This window comes from Cynocephalus volans, chromosome 2 (assembly GCF_027409185.1).
Source record: "Cynocephalus volans isolate mCynVol1 chromosome 2, mCynVol1.pri, whole genome shotgun sequence".
Taxonomy (NCBI): Eukaryota; Metazoa; Chordata; class Mammalia; order Dermoptera; family Cynocephalidae; genus Cynocephalus; species Cynocephalus volans.
In genome coordinates, this window is record NC_084461.1 from 39,531,361 (window position 1) to 39,553,057 (window position 21,697).

A 21,697-nucleotide genomic window follows, 5' to 3' on the forward strand; every position below is an offset into this window, starting at 1 on the left:
CACTTGGGTTTGAAGAAACCTAATGATGCAGGGCAAGAAAAGGCAGGTTATGAGGATAATGATTAGAGGTCCCCAAATGGGCCAAATCCAAGTTAGGATAGGGTTTAAGATAAAAGAAGAAAAGGGGTTGGAACTGGATGTGGTTCGTAGGCTGGAAGCTAAGTTGGTGAGTTTGATGTTTGTTTCTACTAGACCGGATTCATTGATATAATAACAGCATTCTTTCCCAAGGAAGATGCAAGTACCTCCTTTTTCGGCGGGGAGGAGGTCTAGTGCTCTACGGTTTTGGAGGGTGATCTGAGCTAAAGAGGTAATTTGTCTCTGTAGAGAGGAAAGAGATTCAGCAGTGGAGGTCAGAGCCCCTTCAAGTTTAGCATTTATGTCTTCGACCGCCCATAAACTGTGTCTTAAGGCTCCTCCCGACAGGCCGGCTCCGACCCGCTGATGTTGTTAGGGAAATACCGACCATGATCGGGAGGAAGGTGGCCCTTTTTTGCCTTGAGGAGGGATGAAGAAGATGGAACAGTTCTGAACTGTTGTACAGAGTGAGTTGAGGGACGATGGTGACAAGAAGGCATGGGGCAGTAAGATTAGGCAGGATGGAGGTAGAGAGGGTTCCATTGCACCAGAAGAAAGAGCCTGGTGGGGCGACAGTGGGTATGAATGGTTGAGGAAGGGAAGCGTTTAAGGGGATGGCCGCCAGGAGCAGTCGCATGAGAGAAAACAATTTCCGGGAGAGAGAGAGAAAGATGAGTGTTTCAGAAATGATCTGTTGCCAGGTGTAAATGGGTGACCCTGGGGAGCTAGCAGAGGGGCCTGAAAGCTCCCTGGGTGAAATGAAAAGAACAGGAGAAGGACAAGGGTGACAGGACATGGGCCTTCCCACTTAGGGGTTAGGGGGGTTTTGGGTTCCGGGGAAGTGTAGAATACTAATTGGCCTGGGCTGAGTGAAAGGTTATTTTTGGAAAGTGACGGATCTGGAAGTAGCCAGTCCTGGTACTTCCATAATTCGGTGCGAAGGTGGGAGAGCAAGGGTAAGGCCATGGTGGGTGGTATGGGTCCTTCAGTTGCTGTGATCCCTGGGGGTAGGAGGGGCCTACCATACATGACTTCAAAAGGGGGAAGATTGGAGGGCCTTTTTGGGAGAGCCCTGGTCTTGAGTAGAGCGAGAGGTAGAAGACGGACCCAATCAAGGTGTAATTCCAGAGACAATTTAGTTAGTATGTCCTTTAAGGTTCTGTTGGTTCTCTCTACCTTTCCGGATGCCTGAGGTCGGTAAGGGCAATGTAAGTGGCAGGGGAGAGAGAGTGACTGGGAAAGTTTCTGTATTACCTGGGTGGTAAATTCAGGTCCATTGTCAGATTGAATGGAAGTGGGCATCCCAAATCGTGGGATGATTTGGGAAAGGAGAGTCTGGGCTACGGTGGAGGCCTTTTTATTGGATGATGGGAATGCCTCTACCCATCCTGAAAAGGTATCAACAAACAACAAGAGGTATTTGAGGCGCCGGACGGAAGGCATGTGTGTAAAATCGACTTGCCAGTCAGCCGCGGGTGTGAGACCTCTGGCCTGGTGGGAAGGGTATGGCCCAGGTTTGAGAGGGGTGTTAGGATTGGTACGCTGGCAGATTGTGCATGAGAAGGAAATTTTTTGTAAGAGGGCTTTGTCAGATGGGGTGACTGAGAAGAAGGCTTGTAAAAACTGGGATAAAGCTTGGGGGCTAGAGTGAAACAGGTCATGGAGCAAGCGAAAGAGAGAGGGGTTATCATCATTAGGCGGTTGAGGCTGAGAGGGTGTCTGTGAACCTTGGGAGCCGTATGGAAGAATGGGAAGTTGGTTTTGTGTTTGTGGGTGCCGTGCCGCAGTGCGTGCGGCGAGGTCATCCTTACAATTCTCGCGAGTGATTGGGGAATCGTCCCTCTGGTGGGATCTGCAATGAATGACTCCTAATTTACAAGGTAAATGGGATGCCTCAATTAATGTGGAGATTAAAGCTGAGTTGGTGATTGTGTTACCCTTGGTGTTAAGCAGACTGCGTTCTTTCCATATGGCGGCATGAGAGAGAAGTATATGAAAGACATATTTGGAGTCAGTGTATAAGTTAAGAGTTTTTCCTTCAACTAGAACGCAGGCTCGCGTGGTAGCGATAAGTTCAGCCTGCTGGTTGGTAGTACCCTTGGGTAAAGGTTGGGCTTCTATAACTGAATCAAGGGAGACTATGGCATAACCCGTGTAATGGGTGTTTCCTTCCTTGAATGAGGACCCATCCGTGAACCATGCGAGATCAGCGTGAGACAGGGGCCCCTCAGTGATGGAAGAGCGGTAAGGTATGAAATTCTGAAGGCTTTCTACACAGCTGTGCAAAGGGGTGTTGGGGGAATCTGGTATAGGCAGTAGGGTAGCCGGGTTTAGGGGTGGGCAGGTAGTGAAGGATAGGGCAGGATTTTCCAGAAAGGAGGATAGGAGGGTTAGGATTCTGGAAGGTGGGAGGGATTGGAGAGCCTTATAGGTAAGGAGGTCTTTAAGGTGATGTGGTGATAGAATGGTGAGAGGTGCTCCAAATGTTAATTTGGATGCCTCCTTATGCAGTAACTGCCCTGCTGCCAGGGCTCTTAAACAGGGTGCCCAGCCTTGTACAGTGAGGTCTAATTGTTTTGATAGGTATGCTACGGGGGCAAAGGAGGGGCCGTAATTCTGTCCTAGAACGCCCAGAGCTTGTCCCGTATTTTCATGAACATAGAGGAAAAAGGGTTTAGTTAGATCAGGAAGATGAAGTTCAGGGGCCATTAGAAGGGCCTGCTGAAGCTGGAGAAAAGGGCGCTGAGGTGAGGAGAGCAAAGGTTCTTCAGGAGGACCCTTACTCATATTATAGAGAGGTCGGGCTAGCAAAGAGAAATTGGGGATCCATGCTCTGAAATATCTGGCTAGACCCAGGAAAGATAGGATTTCTGTTTTGGTTTTGGGGATGGGCAGGTCAGTAAGAAGCTGTTTCCTGTTCAGGGTGATTTCCTTCCTTCCCAGGGAGAGGAGAAAACCAAGGTAGGTTATAGACGGCAAGGAGATTTGGGCCTTGGCAGGGGACATTCGATATCCCCTACCAGCTAGGAAGTTAAGCAAATGGGTAGTGTCAGCTTGGGATTGTTCCCATGAAGGACTGCATAGAAGGAGATTGTCCACATATTGTAATAAGGTGGACTCTGGATGGTTTAAGTGAAAAGATTTGAGGTCCTGTGCTAGGGTCTGCCCGAAAATATGAGGGCTATCCTGAAATCCCTGTGGCAGGACTGTCCAAGTGAGTTGTTCGGAGTGGCGGGAGTGGGGGTCAGTCCATGTGAAGGCAAAAATGTCCTGAGTATCGGTTTCCAGGAGTATGGAAAAGAAGGCATCCTTTAAGTTTAGAACAGAGAAATGGGTAGAGGTTGCTGGGACCTTGGAAGGAAGAGTGTATGGATTTGATACAAGGGGGTGGATAGGAATGACAGGAGCATTAACAAGGCGGAGATCTTGGACGAGACGAAAGGTGCCATTAGGTTTTTTTACTGCGAGTATGGGAGTATTGAAAGGGGAGCGAGTGGGACGGAGATACCCCTTTTTTAATAGGTCCTGAATGATGGGGCTTAACCTGAGGAGGGCTGTTGTGGTTAATGGATACTGAGCCTGACAAATATATTTGGAAGGGTTTTTTAGTTTTATGTGTACAGGGGAACACTGGGCCAGAGCAGGGCTGGCAGTGTCCCAAACTGTGGGGTTAACAGGGTGCGTTAAGATGGGTAAGGACTTCTTTGGAGGGGTGGGATCAGTAGGATCTTGGGCTTGAACTAGCACTAGGAGGAAGGAAACAGGGGAAGAGGAAGAGGACAGGGGCAAAGTAATGGAGACTTGAAGCCGTGATAGAATGTCCCAGCCAACAAGGGGACGGGGCATTGTGGCATGACTAGAAAGGAATGGGAGAAAACGGATTGAGTGCCTTGAAGGCAGCAGGTTAAAAGAGGGGTTTTTTGGGGAAAGATTTGTTTACCTCCTACCCCGACTATAGGAGAGCTGCTGGAGGTGGTGGGCCCTTTATATTCCCTTAAGACCGAAAAGGTGGCTCCAGTGTCCAGGAGGAAAGATATTGGGTGGCCGTCCATAACCATGGATACCCTGGGCTCCTGCTTTGTTATAGAGATGGTCGGGAAGGGCCCAAGGCTCCGTCAGTCCTCCTCAGCGAGGCCCACCATAGGTGGTGTCCACGGTTCGGGGGACTGTGGGGCAGTTGGTCCCTCACCCCTTCGGGCGAGGGGGCAATCAGATCCCCAGTGTCCCTTCTTTTTGCATTTTGGACAAGGAGTGGTGGGTGGCCTGGGAGTGGCGCAAGCCTTGGCCCAATGTCCTTCCCTCCCACATTTAAAGCAGGCTCCAGGTGGAGTCTTAGAGGTGGAGGCCGTGGGAGGGCGCCTAGGGGGTTTGATAAGCTGGGCCAACATCTGGAAGTTGGCATGGTCGGCCTTTTGTTTTCGACGTTCTTTTTCCTCCTCCTGATTATGAAAAACCTTGAAGGCCACCGATAGGATTTCGGTCTGAGGGGTTGCAGGACCCTGCTCTAATTTTTTAAGTTTAGTTTTAATGTCGGGGTAGGATTGGGCCAGGAAATAGGTCATAAGGACATGCTGGCCGTCTTCAGAGTTGGGATCTAAGTTAGTGTATTGTTGAAAGGCCTGAGTTAATCTATTGAGGAACTCAGAGGGAGTTTCTTCCTTTTTTGGACAATTTCTTGAATTTTTTGGAAGTTGGCGACCTTGCAAGCCGATTTTTTGAGGCCAATTATTAAGCAAGAGGCAAAACGGTCTTGAGCCTGGATTCCCTGAGCTGTGTTATAATCCCAATTAGGTTCCTGTTCTGGGACTGCTTGGGGGCCTGGTGGGTGATTCGGATTGGTACGATGAGTGTCAGTGGCATGGGTTTGGGCTGTATCCCAGACCCTGCGGCGTTCCTCGGGGAGGAGGGTATTGGCTAGGAGCATAAAGATGTCATGATGTGTGAGGCTGTAGGCCTGCAGGATCCATTGGAATTCTTTAATGTAGGTGGTAGGGTCGGTAGAGAAAGAGCCTAGTCTTTTTTCTAATTCTGTAAGGTCAGCTAGGGAAAAGGGAACATGGACCCTAAGTACTCCTTCAGCCCCAGCTACCTTGCGTAGTGGGGCGATTGTTAAAGGGGTGGGGGGTGGTCCTCGGGAACGGGTGAAAGGGGGGCTTAGTGGGTCAGGAGTAGGGGAGGGTAAAGACGGAGGAGTGGATGGCGCAGGAGGTGCAGAAGGTGACGCGGATGATGGGGGAGGAGGAGCAGGCGCAGGAGGCGCTGGGGGAGGAGGTGGTCGGTAGGGTGGGGGTTCATCAGCAGTGTCGAAGGTGGAAGAATTGAGGGGTGACTGTGAAGATGGTTTACAGGCTAAAAGGACTTGAGAGGGAGCACAGGAGGAGCAGAGGGTGGGGTTCTGAGCCAAGAGGCGAAAAGCCTTGATGTAGGGGATCTCCTTCCATTTTTTTAGGTGCTGGCAGTAGTTAAAGAGGTCTTGTAGAATGTTAGGATCTAGTGTGCCCTCAGGGATCTGTGTGTTCTGATTATCTAGCACTGAAGTGGAGAGTCCCCTAGGGAGGAGGAGGAAGCACCCATTCTGGTCTCTTAATGGGAATTTAGACAGAAATCGGATAGAGGTTAGTGATAAGACAGATCCTTTGGCAGGTTGGGAAAGGCGGGATCCTAGAGGGCATCCCTGGTAGGTCACGTCAGTCCCGGCAGGTTCAGGTATGAACCAGGAGGAGAGAAGGGAGGTGTGGGTCATCACCTAGACCTCCACTTCTCTAGGGCAAAAGCCCTGTGCCTGAAGGAACCTAGCGCTAGGAATTTCTGGTCGGGTCCCGGACCCGAGAAGTGGAGAGAGATGGAAATCAGACAGAGATTAGAAGAGAGTGGTGGACAAGAGAGTGAAAGAGAGAAGGAGAGAACAGAATGGGGCTTTTAACCTCCAAAAATGAAAGTAAAAGTTTACCAGGGCTTTGGAACCTGTTACAGTTTGGGAATTTATGGTGGTCGTGAAGACCGTGGTGGGGTGGGGTATGGGCGTTAGGGGCCACCTGACGGTCGTGGCTAGGCTCCCTGTAGTAGCCTGAAAAAGGGCTGGTGCCCTTTAGGAAAGGGGGCTTACCTAATGATGAGCCGGTGGTGAGTGGAAGGAGCCAGCGCCGAAAAGAATGGACGAGGGTGGACCGTCAATGGTGAGCGGTGGAAGGGAGGCTGGTCCTGGTGGGACGGAGTTCCCGAGGGGTGACTTGGAAAGTGCTGCCGCTGCGATTCGAAAAGTGTTACAGCTCGAGGGAGCCCTGAGGGGCGACTTGGAAGGTGTTGCCGCTGCGGTCCGAAAAGTGTCGCTGCTCGAGAGAAGCGCCAGCCCGGGTTTCGGCACCAAATGAAAGGACGAGTCGACACCAGTTGACAATCCACCGGAGAGAGCTCGTTTATTAGGCAGCACACACACATATATATAGGGCTTTTAGCAAGGCTGATTGGCTTAAAATACAATCCATACTTAGCATACGGCATGGGGCTTGGGGTGAGCTGATTGGTGTGCAATTCGCGCCAGCAGGAAGGAGAATACGGAAGAGAATGGTAACCAGCGCCATGATGGGGTGTGGCCGAGAAGGACTTATGTGATCAGGGTGTGATCCCTTGGGGCATTTGGGTTCTTACAGGAAGTCCAAAGTCCAGGGAACAGAGCTGGTCAAGGTCTTGGTGGTAGCGACAGTGATGGCAGGGTATCACATTATGAACATAGTGGAGCAGAGAGAGAGCAGAGAGAGAGAGAGAGAGAGAGAGAGAGAGAGAGAGAGACTAACCTCCTCATTTACTTTCTTTTTAAAGCCCTCCAAATCATGCCCATGACCACCACTTTTAATCCATTCACTATGGCATTGTGGAATCTAATGACCTCTTCAAGGCTCCACCTTCCAGTTACCATAATAGGATTTCCCATCCTCTTAACAGTCACAGTGGGCCAAGTTTTTAATACCTGAAACTTGGGGGACAGAATTCAAGCTTCAGTGATTTTTGGGGGACATAATGCAATCCACTACAGTATGTGTGAATGCATATATATACCACACATGAGGGTACTTCAAAAAGTTTGTGGAAAAAAGGAATTAAAAGATCATACAAACTTTTCATGAACTTTTTGAAGACACCTTGTGTGTGTGTGTGTGTGTATTTGTGTTTGTGTGTGTGTGTGTATCCAAGAATATATGTATTTGGAGATATCTCATTATTTTCTTAGATAAATTCCTGGAAATGGCATATTGGGGTCAAACGATATACACATTTTACGTTTTGATATAATGTTTTTAAATGATGAGATTACTCTGTGGGCAAAGATATAACAACAAAGATTCCAAAATAGCATTTATATTTCTAATGATACATGTTCATTATTGAAAAATACAGAGAGACATAAGGAAGAAAATGAAAATACCTTTTGTAATTCTACCAGCCTGATATAATAGCTAATGATATTTTAGTGTAATTTCTTACAGAATCTTGTGTGTATAACTTTTGAACAAAATTTGGATCATTTTTAATATATACATAATTTTGAATTTATCTTATTTCTTATTAATAGTAGTATATACATTTCTGAAACTTTTTAAAGAGCTTTATTCTTATGGCTGCAAGAAATGGAAAACACCAACTCAAAGTGCTTAAACCTTAAGAAAATGAATTATCTCTCCTAATGAAAATCCGTGGGAAGGACTCCCTTTTCACATTAGAGTCAGCAGCTCCTTGGTGCCATCAAAGACTAGGTTCTTTCTGTCTCTCCTTTCTGTTGTTCTCAGCTTTCACTTTTTCCTAAGGCTGATTCCACTTGTGGTTGTAACTTGACCTCCAGGGACAATCTGGGCTACCAGATTCCTTGTCCAAGTCAGCCGAGAGAGAAACTCTTGCTCAACCATGGACTGTATGTCCTATTCTTTATGCACACTCACGAACATGATGGTTGCTAGGTACTCATTGACTCGGACCATGGTTTCCCAAACTTCCTTGATGAGAAGAATGACCTGCAGCTCTTGTTAAAAATATGGCTTCTGGCCTCCCTGCTGCAGATTATAATTCAGTGGGTCTGGGAAGGGGCCTGGGATTTGAATTTTTAACAAGTACCTTGAGTGACTTTTGTCATTAGGGAGGTTTGGGGCTTACTGTAGTGGAATGGATATTGGTGAGTTAAACACACTGTTAACCACAGAGCTGAGATCATTGTTGGCTCTGGTTTTCCAATTAGGATATAGAGCTTGAGAAGCATTTATTTTTTTAAACCTAATTTATTTTTACATAATGTAAATGTGTTGAGTTTTCACATTTTACCATTTAGTACAATTTATAGGTTACTTTTACAAACACAATTTAATGAAGACTGGGGGCAAAAAAGCATTAAAATATTTCTAAGTAAAAGAGTCATTTATGTGGGAAAAATCGCCAATGAGAACAAATTCAGAACGTTGACAAATGAAAAACCTCAACTTGAGTGATTCGACGCTCATAAAATCTTAATGTATATCAGATATCATATAATTGTCAACATTGGGGCCACGAGGAATACAGTTGATTACTGGAGTTGGCAGTAGTGAAATTCCTTTTGCAACTTAACTATACTTAATATAGTTAACTATACTTAGAAGTTGGAATTCCCTGTAGTTTTTCTTTTTTTCCAGAAAAAAAATTATCATAGAAGGGTTGCCTGCCTTTAAAAAAAATTGAAACAGTACAGCCAAAGGCATCGAAAGAACCTCTTGACTTTTGAATATATACAGTTTGCTCTTCTTAAAAATGTATAAGTAAGTGATGATCTTGGTTTCTGTATTAGGAACCTAGAATAACCACTGTTTCTTCAATCATCACCCTAGAGCTGCAGCTTTGGAACAGTTCAAGTCTCTTGGTGCTGAGCCCTTGGAGGTAGACTTGAAGGAATCTGGCGAGGGGCAGGGGGGATATGCAAAAGAGATGTCCAAAGAGTTCATTGAAGCTGAGATGAAACTCTTTGCTCAACAGTGCAAAGAGGTGGACATACTTATCAGCACCGCGCTTATTCCAGGTATGCCATTAAGTAAATGGTTATCTTTAAAGCACTTTTGCTAATGATTTTTTTTAAAAAGGAGGTGAACAATTGTTTTACATTTGAATTTAAGTAAAGATCAATTTTTCTATTATGAAAGTGCTACAATATGAGAAAGCACATGACAAAAGCACTGCAGCCCCTAGAGATAACAGTCACTAAAAAGGTGGTATGTTTTCTTCCGGTCTTTTCCTGTGTATTTTCTCATAACTTTGTTCATAGATCATTACTGTAGATACAATTTTATATTTGTTATTAGTTTTCTCTGTTTGAACCCTTGAAAAATTGATTGTTAACTTATTTCTGTTCTCTTTGTTAAGATACTACATTCTCATTGTAGAAAATTGAAACAGTACTGAAAAATGTACAGAAGAAAAAAAGTACAGATCATCTGAAGTTCCACCAGAGCTGACCATTATTAATATGTTGATGATCATTTTTCCATACGTGAGAGAGAGAAAGATAGGGGGACTTTGTGAGTGTATATATGTATTTATGGTATTTCCAGTATATATGTTTGCTTAGGGATGTGACACACTGTCACTTTCAAATTATTTCCTTTAACACGTTTGGCCTTTTCAGTCAAATCATAAGCTCTTTAATGGCAGGAATTACTTTCTAATCTCTTTACAACATCTTCTTCTAAAGAATATTTTGTACTCAATGCATGATTGATGTCAAACCAATAAGTGCTTATTAATAAGTAAACAGTAGCTTGATCTAGCGATACTTGGCAGCAAAGAAACTTTCCACCATTTATATTCTTACTGCTTATCTTTCCCTGTCCTTTCCTTGTTATTGAATGATGAATACCATGCTGACTCTAACTTTTTCCTTTCTGAAAGAAAGAGGGCCAGAGAATGAGAGCTCTTATGTTAATCTTCTACTGAAGAAGGCTCACTTGCTCTAGGGGACTGTGCAAATTAGAAGTTGCTTTGTCATGAGCCTAAGGGAGAAGAGAAATTCTCTCTGGTATCTTTCCCCACAAAATCTGGCTGATGTAAACCCAAGGGCAGGGAATTGACTGGCATGAGATCTATGAGCTTGTGGGGGAAAATGTGCCTCCCAAGCTCTTCTTTCTGTTCTCTGTTTACCCAGGTGATAGGTTGAGCTGGCCTCGCCAGACACCTGCCTCACACCAGAGATGGCTAGGTGAAGCGGACAGGCAGAAGAGTGAGATGGGGTTCAGCTCATGGAAGCACCTGTGAGTGTAGAAATGAAGCCTGTGATTGATTACTGGAGGTGGATGCAGATCGGGCAAGCCATGGACCCTGAGTGGTGTTTGTGAAATCTGTCAGTGAGAACGGAACTCTTGCGCAAGCAGTAACAGGAGTGCACTTCAGGATTTGTCCTTTCGTTTCGTGGCAGTGGCTCCTGGCTCAGCTGCTGTACAGGTGTCTTTAAGGAAGGCATGGGGTGACCTATTATGTAGCCACAGTTAGACCTTTGAGGAGCAGCTGCATGCTGGGGAGGGGAGGAGTTAGAAACTGACTATATGCAACAAGTGGCCACTAGAGGGTAGTAGAACACTTACTAATGGGAGAAATGATGCTGACAGGAAGTTTTAGTCAATTCTTCATCTTAATATGAACTGAGGATAACTTGGACATAATGTATAGACTCAAGACTTCTTACACAAACACTTACTGACTTTTAGGACCTACTCCTCATAATATCTTATTTTTTATAAGTAGTTTATAGTCAGTATAATTTAGTAAAAGGACAAATTGCAGGATAGTTCTAAAGACTAGTTGAAGAAGTTTTATTGAACTGCTCCACTGAGCCTTTCCTGTTTTCTGAAGTCATGGTCTTCACATTAAACTCGCACAAAGTCCTTCATCAGTACATTGGCCCAGAGATCTCTTTCAGAAGGCTGGCTGAAAAAGACCTTTCCCTTCCTTATCTTGAAAACCAAAAAAGAGAAAAGTTAATTAGCATATTATAAGGAAAAAGCTCATCTTTCTAATGATCTTTCATATCCCTGGGAGATTGAAAACTGAAAGCCTGAGCATTAAAAAGAAAAAATGATTGAGAAGATTACATAAAGATACAAATGCCCTTTGGAAAACAGTGTTTTTGGCATTGTACCTTTACTGGTTTATGTCCTGAGCCTTTGCATGTGTCACCTGATGGTCTGTCTACTCCTGAAAGACTCCTAGAGTAGAACTTGTTCTTAAGTTTTTCTTGAATGGATCCAAAGGGGATTAAGTCACATGTCAGAAATTCTCCAAGCTAAGATTCCGTAGACTGAGATCCGCAAAAGGCTAGACTGGAGACCTGGCATGCATAAGAATGTTGAAGAGGGACACAGGTAAGTAGCTAGTTTCAGGGAACAACTTTATGAGGTTGGTAAATTTTCACAGTTGCTAGGTACACATCAGTCAGTGGGCTTGAAAAAACAATGACCTTGTAGTTATATAGATTGTATGTGGAATGAAATAGTTCTGTAGCTAGCTAGTCTTCAAGCTGTCTGATATCTTGCACCATGACCTAGATCACCTGTTGGTTTGCACGATGGGTCAAAGGTCAGAATATCACTTAATGCAGTTAATTTCAGGATAGGGTCTAGCTGAAAGTCCCATTTCATGGTTCTGTGCACACAAGGGAATGCTCCCAACCTTCCTGTTCACTTCTTTGATCTTTGGGGCCACCATTAGAAAGTAAGGCAGCCCTGTTCTCCAGTAATGTTCAGGCTGTGCTCATTATCTTTTCTGCTAAGCCTTTTTGAGACATGGAGATTTTTCAGCATCCCTATGATCTGGAGCCCTTTTAGAGAGACTTGTCATAGACATAGAATATTTAATCAGGAGAGGACTTAATCAGGTTAAAATTCTGATAGCTAGTTTAAGGAGGGGAGTTTTGGGGCAGGGTGAAGAGGAATCATAGTGATTTTGTAGTGACTGTGTCTTGGGCAAATTTTACCTAAGTTCCAGTGATAATTAAGAGTAATGTAGAGCACATGCTCTTCACCCTGGCAGAAACCGCCTTTTCCGTTTAAAATCTTTCCTGCTGACCACCTAATGAAAAAATCATGAGTATCATATGGTCCTATAGCTTCCCTGGTCTCCCACTTCAGGTCTTGCTCTTATTAATTTAATGGAAACATAGCTACTGTAAGGCCTGGGCTTTTGTTTAGTGATGATGACAGTATCTTGGACCACTCAGGTTCCCAGCATCATAGGATGAAGGCATCTAAATTGATCAGGGTTGGATCACAGTCTCCCACTCCCCAATTACCTGTGCTATAAAGTTTATACTTTTCGGTAGGTATTTATTGGCTCTCATTTTCTAAACCTGACTTAGCTTTCAGGTCTCATGTTAAACTAATGTCTTACTCTCTGGGCTTGATTTCAGTCATGCTGGTTGCTGTTATCTCTTAAAATGGGCCAAGATACTTTCATGCCTTTGCGCATATTGCTGCTTCTCTTTGGAATGCTATCCCTGCCCTTCCCTGCCTTTTGAAATCCTACTCAAGTAAGTTACCACTTCCGCCATAGTTTCTATTGAGTAGGAGGTGGTCTGCTTTCTGCACTCCTGGCACCATGCCTGTGCTTCGCGTGACAGCAGGACTTAGTGTCATCGCCCCTCAGTTGTCCTGTCTCCCAGTGAGTGCAGCTGGAATGTTTGATCTCTGTTGTGACCAGTGCTGGGCATAGTGCTTTGTACATAATAGTGGTTCCGCAAATGTTGATGAACTAATCACTTTGGGTTCTTACCTTAGGTCCTGGATGGTGCAATCCCTTTGATTTTTCCGGTGCTATCTAAGGAAAGATAGATAGAACACTCTTGATTCACTTTTGGATAGGAACATTGCAGGGGCTAATTTAAGACTGAGAATTTAGCTTTCTTAAATTTTTCAGAACTAGGACACATATCCAGTCTGCAATTTGAGGTGGTTAGCTAGATCTCTCAGGAGGTACAATTTAGAAGTAGTGGAAGGTCTGTCTAGGAGTTAGAAAGTGTCCTGTCAGATAGGAAGGAAGGTATTCATTGCTTGATTGTAAGTTATAATACCTTAGGCCATATATACTTGGATCTCTTTTTAGGTACAATCCAGATTAGGGTAGCAGTACTTTTTGTTTTTATTTATACCAGTTAGGGTCTGTAAAATATGCCTGTAAAGGACCTGTGTGGTAATTTTCCTTGACTCTGCAAAATTGGAAGTGGAGGTTTTCCTCTGACATGCAAGGGCCTTACCTTATATGAGACTGAACCTAAGAGATTTTGCAGATTTCTCCTACAAAATCTGTTGGTTCTCCATCTGATGCAGCTGTCTCTTTGAATCTGTCTTTTACATGGAGTGAAAACATAGTACCAAAGAATGACTTTCTACAATAATTTTCATACTTGTACTTTCAGGTAAGAGAATAATTGATACAAGAATAATTGATACTCTCCATTTGTATAATTCTGCAGATAATATTGTTTTGATGACTATACAGTTTTTTTTTTTCAAAAATAATTGTTTATTTTTCCAAGTGTTCTTTTTCTTCTCTACGCATTTTGATCTTATAGGAAAAAACTATATGCTATAGATCAGTTATTCCCAACATTATTTGAATTATATTACTTTTTTTTAAAACTATCTGATTCATCTACCATCTTTCCCTCACTTGCATGTATTTTATGATTATGTGGACTTTTATAATATTATTTCTACAAAGTCATTTGTTTTGAGAATTTTGAAGGACAGAGAGAAACACTTAAATGTTGCAACATCAAGGGTTGGTAACCACAGAATAGACTTCTTGGTAGTTTTCAACACAGACAGGGCAACTTGTCATCCAGAGAAGGATGCTATTTATCAGACTTGATTTATTAGGGTGTGTTTGAGCATACTTAGTAAGTGACCACACCAAACTGAACAAATGTTCTGTGAGGAAAATTTATGGTACAGAGTTATGTTTTGTTTGGTCTGTTATTTCTCCAGAAGTATGTTGCAAGATTGGGAAGCATTGTGCTCCCCTCCCTGGCAGTCCCTGTGTTGAAAAGGTGGAAGCTGAGGCTGCTCCAGTGAAGAAGCATGACAGTTCCCGCTAACATTTTAGTGCTTCCCACCACATGTGTTTCTCTCTCCTTCCTTCCATTTCCCCCATACTTTCTTGTGCCTCAGTATTAGTTAGGGTGGTCTAGCTCTAAATCCATGATCTTTGCTGTAACAGATTAACCCCAAAGTATATAATGGCTCAGACATGATAGAAATTTATTTCTTGCTTATTTTAACAGTAATAGGTAAGTTCACACATTGGTGGGCAGCTCTCCTTCGCATAGTCATCTGGGGATTCAGGTTATGGCACTGTTATCATCATCATGATAAGACTCCAAAGGCACTCTGGGCACTGTCTCTGTTCTAGCCAGCGAGAAGGGGAAAGGGGCATGGAGGGATGTGTAGGGGAGGTCTGGAAGTGGCACACATCACTCGCGCTCACATTTCTTTTGCTAAGACTTAGTCACATGGCCAAACCTAACTGTGAAGGAGGCTGAGAGTTGTCACCTAGCTGTGTGCCCAGGAATAAGAGACCATTGTATTAGTTTGTTAAGGCTGCCATAACAAAATACCACACACTTGGTGGCTTAAGCAACAGAAATTTATTTTCTTACAGTTCTAGAGGCTAGAAGTTTTAAGATCAAGGTGTTGGAGAAGTTTTAAGATTAAGATGTTGGCAGGTTTGGTTTCTTCTGAGGCTTTCTCCTTGGCTTGTAGATAGCTGTTGTGCTGCGTCCTCACATGGTCTTTCCTCTGTGTGTGCATCCCTGCTGTCTCTTTTCATATCTAAATTTCCTATTTTTTTTTTTTTTAAAGAAAATGTAATTTTATTAATATTATTTTTTACATTCTAGGATGTTGTTGTGGAGCAGCTGGGAGGGAGGGGGAGAGGGGAAGGGGAAAGAAATGGGATGGAGGAAGGAAGAAGGAGGAGGGGCAGGATTGAGGCCAGTGGCACCCCCCTCATTCCCACAGGGGAGACCAGGGGGCTTCCAGCCGTGGCTAGGTCATTGCTGGGCTGAATGCTGATGTCAGGGGGGTGTGGCAAAAGCCCTCGCCCCCCACTATCCCAGCTTGGGAACCCAGGGCCCTTCTTGCTGTGGCTTGGTGGTGGTCGCTGGGCTGGTTGCACATGTCCGGGGAGCATGGCTGAGGCCCTCGTCTTCCCATTGCCCTGGCTTGGGAGGCCCAGGGCACCTCCCGCGGCAGCTCGGTGGTCACTGCTGGGCTGGCTGCTGGGCTGGCTGTGGGCGTAGGGTGGGCATGGCTGAGGCCCGAGGTCCCCCACTGCCCCAGCTCGGTAGGCCTGGGGTGCTTCCTGCAGTGGCTTGGTGGTCACTGATGGGCTGGCTGCACGTGTTGGGGGGGCATGGCCGAGGTCCAAAGCCCCCCACTTCTCCAGCTTGGGGGAGCCTGGGGAGCATCCTGAGGCGGCTTGGTGGTCATCCCTGGGCTGGCTGCACGTGTTAGTTGGGCATGGCTGAGGCCCGAGAATCCCCACCGCCCAGGCAGGGAAAGCCTGAGGTGCTTCCTGTGTTGGCTCTGGGCTGGTGTGTCGGGGGAGTGTGGCCGAGGCCCTTGTCCCCCACCCTTGGGACTGGTTGCAGGTGTCAGGGGGCATTGCTGAGGTCCCCGGCCCTCCCCACTTTCTGGCTTGATAGCCCAGGGGACTTCCAGTCCTTCTAGGTGTTATAGGAGTTCTTTGGTGAAATGAGACCTTTACTAGTTAATATCAAACTGTCTTTGGTTGCAGGTACTTTTTTTTCCTTTCATTTTTGTGTTGGATTATTTGCTGTTCCCACCATTTAAACTCTGCGCTGGAACTAATTTTGTCCTTTGCTTACTTGTAAAATGGGGGAACTTCCTGTGGGGACCAGTACTTGAGCTCTGTGGTTGAGCTAAATTGCTGCTTTGCTGCTGATTCCCTAGGGAAGGCTTTTTGTGCAGCTCAGGTTTTAATGGTTGACGTTATAGGTACTTCTGGCTCATGAGAGATCTGAACTCTGGTCTGGGCCTGAGTCTTTTCATCATACTTCACCCCATGCAATTCTATATTCCTGACCAGTCTCTGAGTGGTTCTTTGCTCATTGGGGTGCAGATCAGCTGTCCTTAATGTGCCCCAGTGTTCTTCTGCTAGGCCCATCTCCCCCACCACCTGTGTTGCAAACACTTCCCATGGGATGGGCCTTGTGCCAGTCCCTTGCAGTGACTCACCGGCCTCTGAATGGCTCCTTTTTTTCAGTTGTTCTGGCTCCTTGTTCCTGTGTGGGTCCATGGGAACCCTATTAGTGGTCTTGCTGGCCTGGGGGCCACCAAGGCCTTCTTCTCCCCTGCCACCTCCAAGCAACTCCATCCAAATGGCACAGCTGCAGCTTTTGCCGGCTCCTTCTCTGTGCACTCAGCAGCTCCAGCCTGGAAGTGGCTGGGGCTCGAGACAGTCCGAACGATTTTTTTTCTCGTTGTGGCTTCTCTTGCCTTCATGAACTCCATAGGTCTCTCCTCTTCTTCCCCTGAGCTCTAGCAGCCCCAGCTTGGCTGTCGTAGCATTTTTATAGTTGTAAATTGGTTGATTTGAGGGAGAGAGTGACACTGGGGACTGTCTATTCTGCCATCTTGACCAGAAGCCTCCTAAATTTCCTCTTTTAAGGGCACCAGTCAGATTGGATTAGGGCCCACCCTAATGGCCTCATTTTAATCTCCTCTTTAAAATCTCCAAATACAGTCACGTTCTGAGGCACTGGGGTTAGGGCTTCAACATATGAATCCTGGGGGGGAGGTACACTTCAGCTCAAAACAAACATGGGTTTTTGTGCATAGCTATTTGCCTCTTTCCTCTTCCTCAATTTGAAATTTTATCTGTTTACATTTAACTTGCTCATTGGAAGTCAGAGGAAAGATCATGGATTTAGAGCCACGTGGAGTTGATTCAAATTCTGGCTCCACTGCTTAATAGCTGATTTGTCTCTCTTAACATCAAATTCCTCATCTCTGAAATGGGGATAAAAGTTTCTACCTTGCATAACTCTTTTGTGGAGTAGATGAAGAAAAGGTCCAGTGTAGGGCCCGGCATGCAGAACATGAGCATAATTCTCTGTTCTTCCATTGTTGATGCCTGGTCTTAGGGATGGTGCTCAGGACTAGAAAGCTTATTGGTGTTTGCAGTAAATGTCCAGACATTCTCAAGGATTAGGTGGAATACTGAAGATGGTCCTTGAGATTGTCAGGTTTATGGATCTTCTCCTGAAGTTACATAAGTTGTTTATTAGACGGCAATCTGGCATGGTTTTTCTTGGGGAGAAACGTGACTTAATTGTTTTTTACTTGAATTTTCTGAAGATACCATTTTTTTAAGGCTCTTCTGCCAACTAACCTCATTCTGATCTAAGTTTAAATTGAAAGAACAGAAAGAAAATAAACAATACTATTTTTATTTTTAAAAATCCTTTTCATTATTTTATATTAACAACAAGGTAAAAATCAGAATGTGTAATAAGTATTCATTGCTTCAATTGTTAGTGGACTTTGGTAGCTAATGTACATCTATACATATATTGCAGGGAACACAAAATAATGTTATAATCTCTATGAGAATATTTTATATTTCCTAATTTGTGCTACCATTTAAGTTTGGTAGATTGTTTTCCTTTTTGGAGAATTCCTATAGCTTATAAAGCCATGGTAAAATCTTGACTAATTTTGCATTGTATTTGTACAGAATTTTGCAGCTATGAGAAGTAAATTATTAAGATAATACTTTGAAAATTTATATAAATATGTTCTTTAATTATGAGGCAAAAGCTTGTTTTCAGGTTTCTTCTTTAAATAGACTTTTAGAGATTTTTTCCAGTCTGCTAAAATTTGCTGTTGACTCATCATATTTTGTAAGTATTATATTTAGAAAAATCTCAAGGCATCCAATTTGAAAAGCCAGCTATTTGCCAGTCTGACTTTCTGTTTGGTTCCTTGTACAAATAATTAATTCTGCAAAGAAAGTTTTTCTTTAGTTCTAGAGCTAGAGCTCACATATAAAGTATTGTGCTTGACTATTTAAGCTTGGGTCAGAATCTCTTCATGTTTGTGAACACAGCTATCTGTAGTCTCCCTCATGATGGACAGTGATGGAGGGTGTGCGTCTGTACTTTGCTCTGTGCACTGTGGAGCTGGCTAAATCAGACCCACTAGGTAATGGATCAGTGGATCAGATGTTCAACAGTTTCTTGCCACATCCTGTTACATAATCAATTATCTCTTTCTCACATGTATACACATATGTATAATCTTTTATCCTCATCTCTAACACTTTTAAAGCTTATGATTCAATACTTTAACCCCATCTGTGATTTTGAAATTCCAAAAGAGCCTTTGATGGGTGTCAGTTAGGATGCCTTTGGCTGTCAGAAACAGAAATTTTAACACAATCTGCCTTAAGAAAGGAGATTTATTGGGATATGAACAGAACAAAAGTCCATTTGTAACTGGATAGGTGTGGGTCGGGGGTCTTTGCTCCTTTGTATTCTCTCAGCTTTGCCCTTCTCTTTGAGTTTTGGCTTCCTCCTCAGTGGTGTGTAGAAGCAGCAGCAATTTCACACCTCCAGTTTGTACAACACAATATCCAGAAGACAAGACAGGCCAGTTCTGATGGCTTCCTCTTGAAGAGCAAGTAAAATTCTTTTTCAGAAGCCCTTAGCAAAGGGCTTTCCCTGTTCTTGTTGGCCTTAATTGGGTTATGTGCCCATTTCTGAGCCAATCTATGCAGGCAGGGCAGTGAGATGCTCCTCAGCTTGCACCTGGATTTCTGAATCAGACACTTATAAAGTGAGGGGATTACCCTTAGCCCAGCCAGGCCTGCCTCTGGAGCATTTCTGAGGTCATATCTCCTGAGGCTTATGGATGGTGTGGAGAAAATGGAAATCAGAGTAGTGACGAAAGGAGGAGCTAGATGCTGGGTAGATGCTAACAATGATCAGTGCAAAAATGTGTTGTTATAGCATAGTTTCTCGAAGTATAAACACTGAAGTTCAGGAAGGCTTTCTTTACCTGCTGTATTTTGTGTTTAGTCAGTATAGAGTACCGCATTACATTAAAAACCATCCTTTGCTTCCTACTTGTTCATGAGAAATCTATTTTGCTTTGGATAAATATTGTCTATAACTTATATTATTAATCTCTTTGCTAGTATGGAATTAAATAATCATGTTCTTGTTAAAGCAGAAAGTTCTATTTGAGCCTCTGTCTAATTTGATGCCTTGCAGGCCAGGAAGTTAGGAATTTCCCCATCTGATTACGTGCCATTGAGTAATTCCAGTAAATAATGCCGAATGCTCCTTGAAATCATTATAAAATTTGTGTTAAATCCATTTCATCTTGGTTTCGTGTTGTTCTTAATATTTTTAGTGGTTTCTTCCTAATTTCTATTTTTCTTTTTCTTCTTTTTGGTGTAAAGTGTCTGTGAGGGCTTGATTCTTTTTCCAATAGGATAGAATCTGAGAATTTATTGATTTCAGATGATCATGTTAGGCCCGATTCATTTAGAGAGGTAAAATATATTACAAAATTTTCTGGTATATCTTTAGCCTTTGGTATTTAGTTTAAGCTAAATCACTCGTTTTGAATTTACTGTTGTTGAGAAGACAATGATATATTCTTTTGCTACATAGCAATAAGTCGTTAAAGTGATTTTTAGAAATTAGTGATTTTTTTTAGCAGCTTCTAATTTTAATAGTTTTAAAACTACATCCTAGTTTTTTTATTAAGAAAACATATGATTATGAAAAGGTATTATGAATAACATTTAAAAATGAATTTATATGAATCACAACCATATGTACATACATCAAGAAACAGCATATATGCATGATGCATTTATTCAGTCTACATTCAATTCTTCGTGCGCACAGAGATTCAAGGATGCTTTATATTAACCTATGGTGTCCCTTCTCACCCCAAATAATGACCAACCAGTTGGGAAACTCTCTAATTAACATTTTTGGATGAGTGCTTTGAATACCCAACTCTTCTAGTAATGAAACTGTTGACTAGCTTTGAATGCAGCCTCTTTCAGTTGTAAAATATTAGACTCTGGAACTGTAAGTAAAATTTTCCTTCCCCATCTAGCCTGCACATGGGAGGCACTAAATAAGTATTAATTGCATGAATGAATGAAAGAGTGACCATTTGAATGATGACTGTGAGTGCTTGATGTCCTACAATTGTCTTGGCAAAAGTATGGAGATAACTCCTAATGGAAGGGAACTGAGTATCCTTACCAGGGGAACTTAGTGTCCATGAAACAGAAGGGAGCAAGAAATATTTCATGAAGTTGGACATCATGCCAGATCTTTCACCCAGTGTGTATTGTGCCAGGAAATATTCTTAAAAATTTTCTTTCCTTATTAATTTTTTCTGTCACAGTGATTGTTTTTTTAGGAGGGGGGGTGGTATTAGGAAATGTAACAGTCTTGGTCTTTTTCTGTGTCCCCTCTTTTGAAGGTAAATGATAAAATGAACAGAAATGACCGTCAAAAGGGGAAAGACCAATTATGCTTTTAAAAAAGAAATACCTCCTTTCTGCTTTTATTAACTTTTCTGCTTTCTTCTGTAATTATGTCTTGAAATACCTGATATACTCATTTTGTCTTAAATTTATACTTGGACCTTCACCAAGCTGTCTCTGGGGTATATGGGGCATTTCTTTATATTTGAAGGATTTATAGGAAATATTGCATGTATTCTTTTCTATGTTATACATCGTGAAAAATCTGTACACACCTTCCTGTTTCATATCCATCTTTACTTATGGCTCTGCCTCCTTTTACAAGTGTTTGGGTGCACTCTTTGAAATACTGCTCTAACTGCATAGCTCCATCTGCTGTAGCAGGGCGGGCAGGGGACTTTGTATGAAGCCTTTTCAATCGGTAGGTGAATAGGCTGTTCTAATGCTTTTTCTAAGTTATTCTAATTCTCCTGATACCACTTCTTAAACCATGTCCTTGACTTAACGGAGAAACTGGTTGTGATTATGCAGGGGTACTTTATTTTAACTTTTTTTGTAAAAATGTTATGTGGCTTTTGTTAGATGCATACAAAGTAGAAAATAAAGATCACCTGTGATCCCTCCACTTAGTGATAAACACTATTAACATTTTACCATTTCCTTCCAGCCTTTTTGCAATGCATTTTTATAATGTTGAGATCAAGATACAGTATCTTTCTTTTTTCCCCCACTTAATATTATGTCATAAGCTTTTCCCTTTAATATATAGGGATGAGTCATTAAATATTATTAGTAAATATGTGTTAATGGTTTAGTAGAATTTTCTTGTTGGATTGTACTCTATGCTTTATTTAACTGTTCCCTAAAGCTGGGCTTTTATTTCGTTTCCAGTTTTTGCCAAATAAAAATAATGGTCTGATAACATAGTTTTCTGTATAACTCCCGTGTCTGCATTTTCATTTATTTTCCCAGGAATAATCAGATTTTAGAAGTAGAATTACAGGATGAGTGGATGTCAATATTGGGCCGGTCGAAACATGCTTGATAAACTCTGCTTTCTTAAAGGTTGTGCAGTTCATAA

General features: G+C 43.1%; 1 protein-coding gene across 3 annotated transcripts in view; it reads left to right on the plus strand.

Moving 5' to 3' along the window:
* Positions 1-21,697, plus strand: part of NNT (nicotinamide nucleotide transhydrogenase) — a 117,512-nt gene that overhangs the window by 26,151 nt on the left and 69,664 nt on the right. For all 3 annotated transcript variants that reach the window (XM_063084222.1, XM_063084217.1, XM_063084212.1), the window contains exon 7: positions 8,928-9,115. In XM_063084222.1, the coding sequence (XP_062940292.1) occupies positions 8,928-9,115 (188 nt within the window). The remainder of the gene's footprint in view (positions 1-8,927; positions 9,116-21,697) is intronic.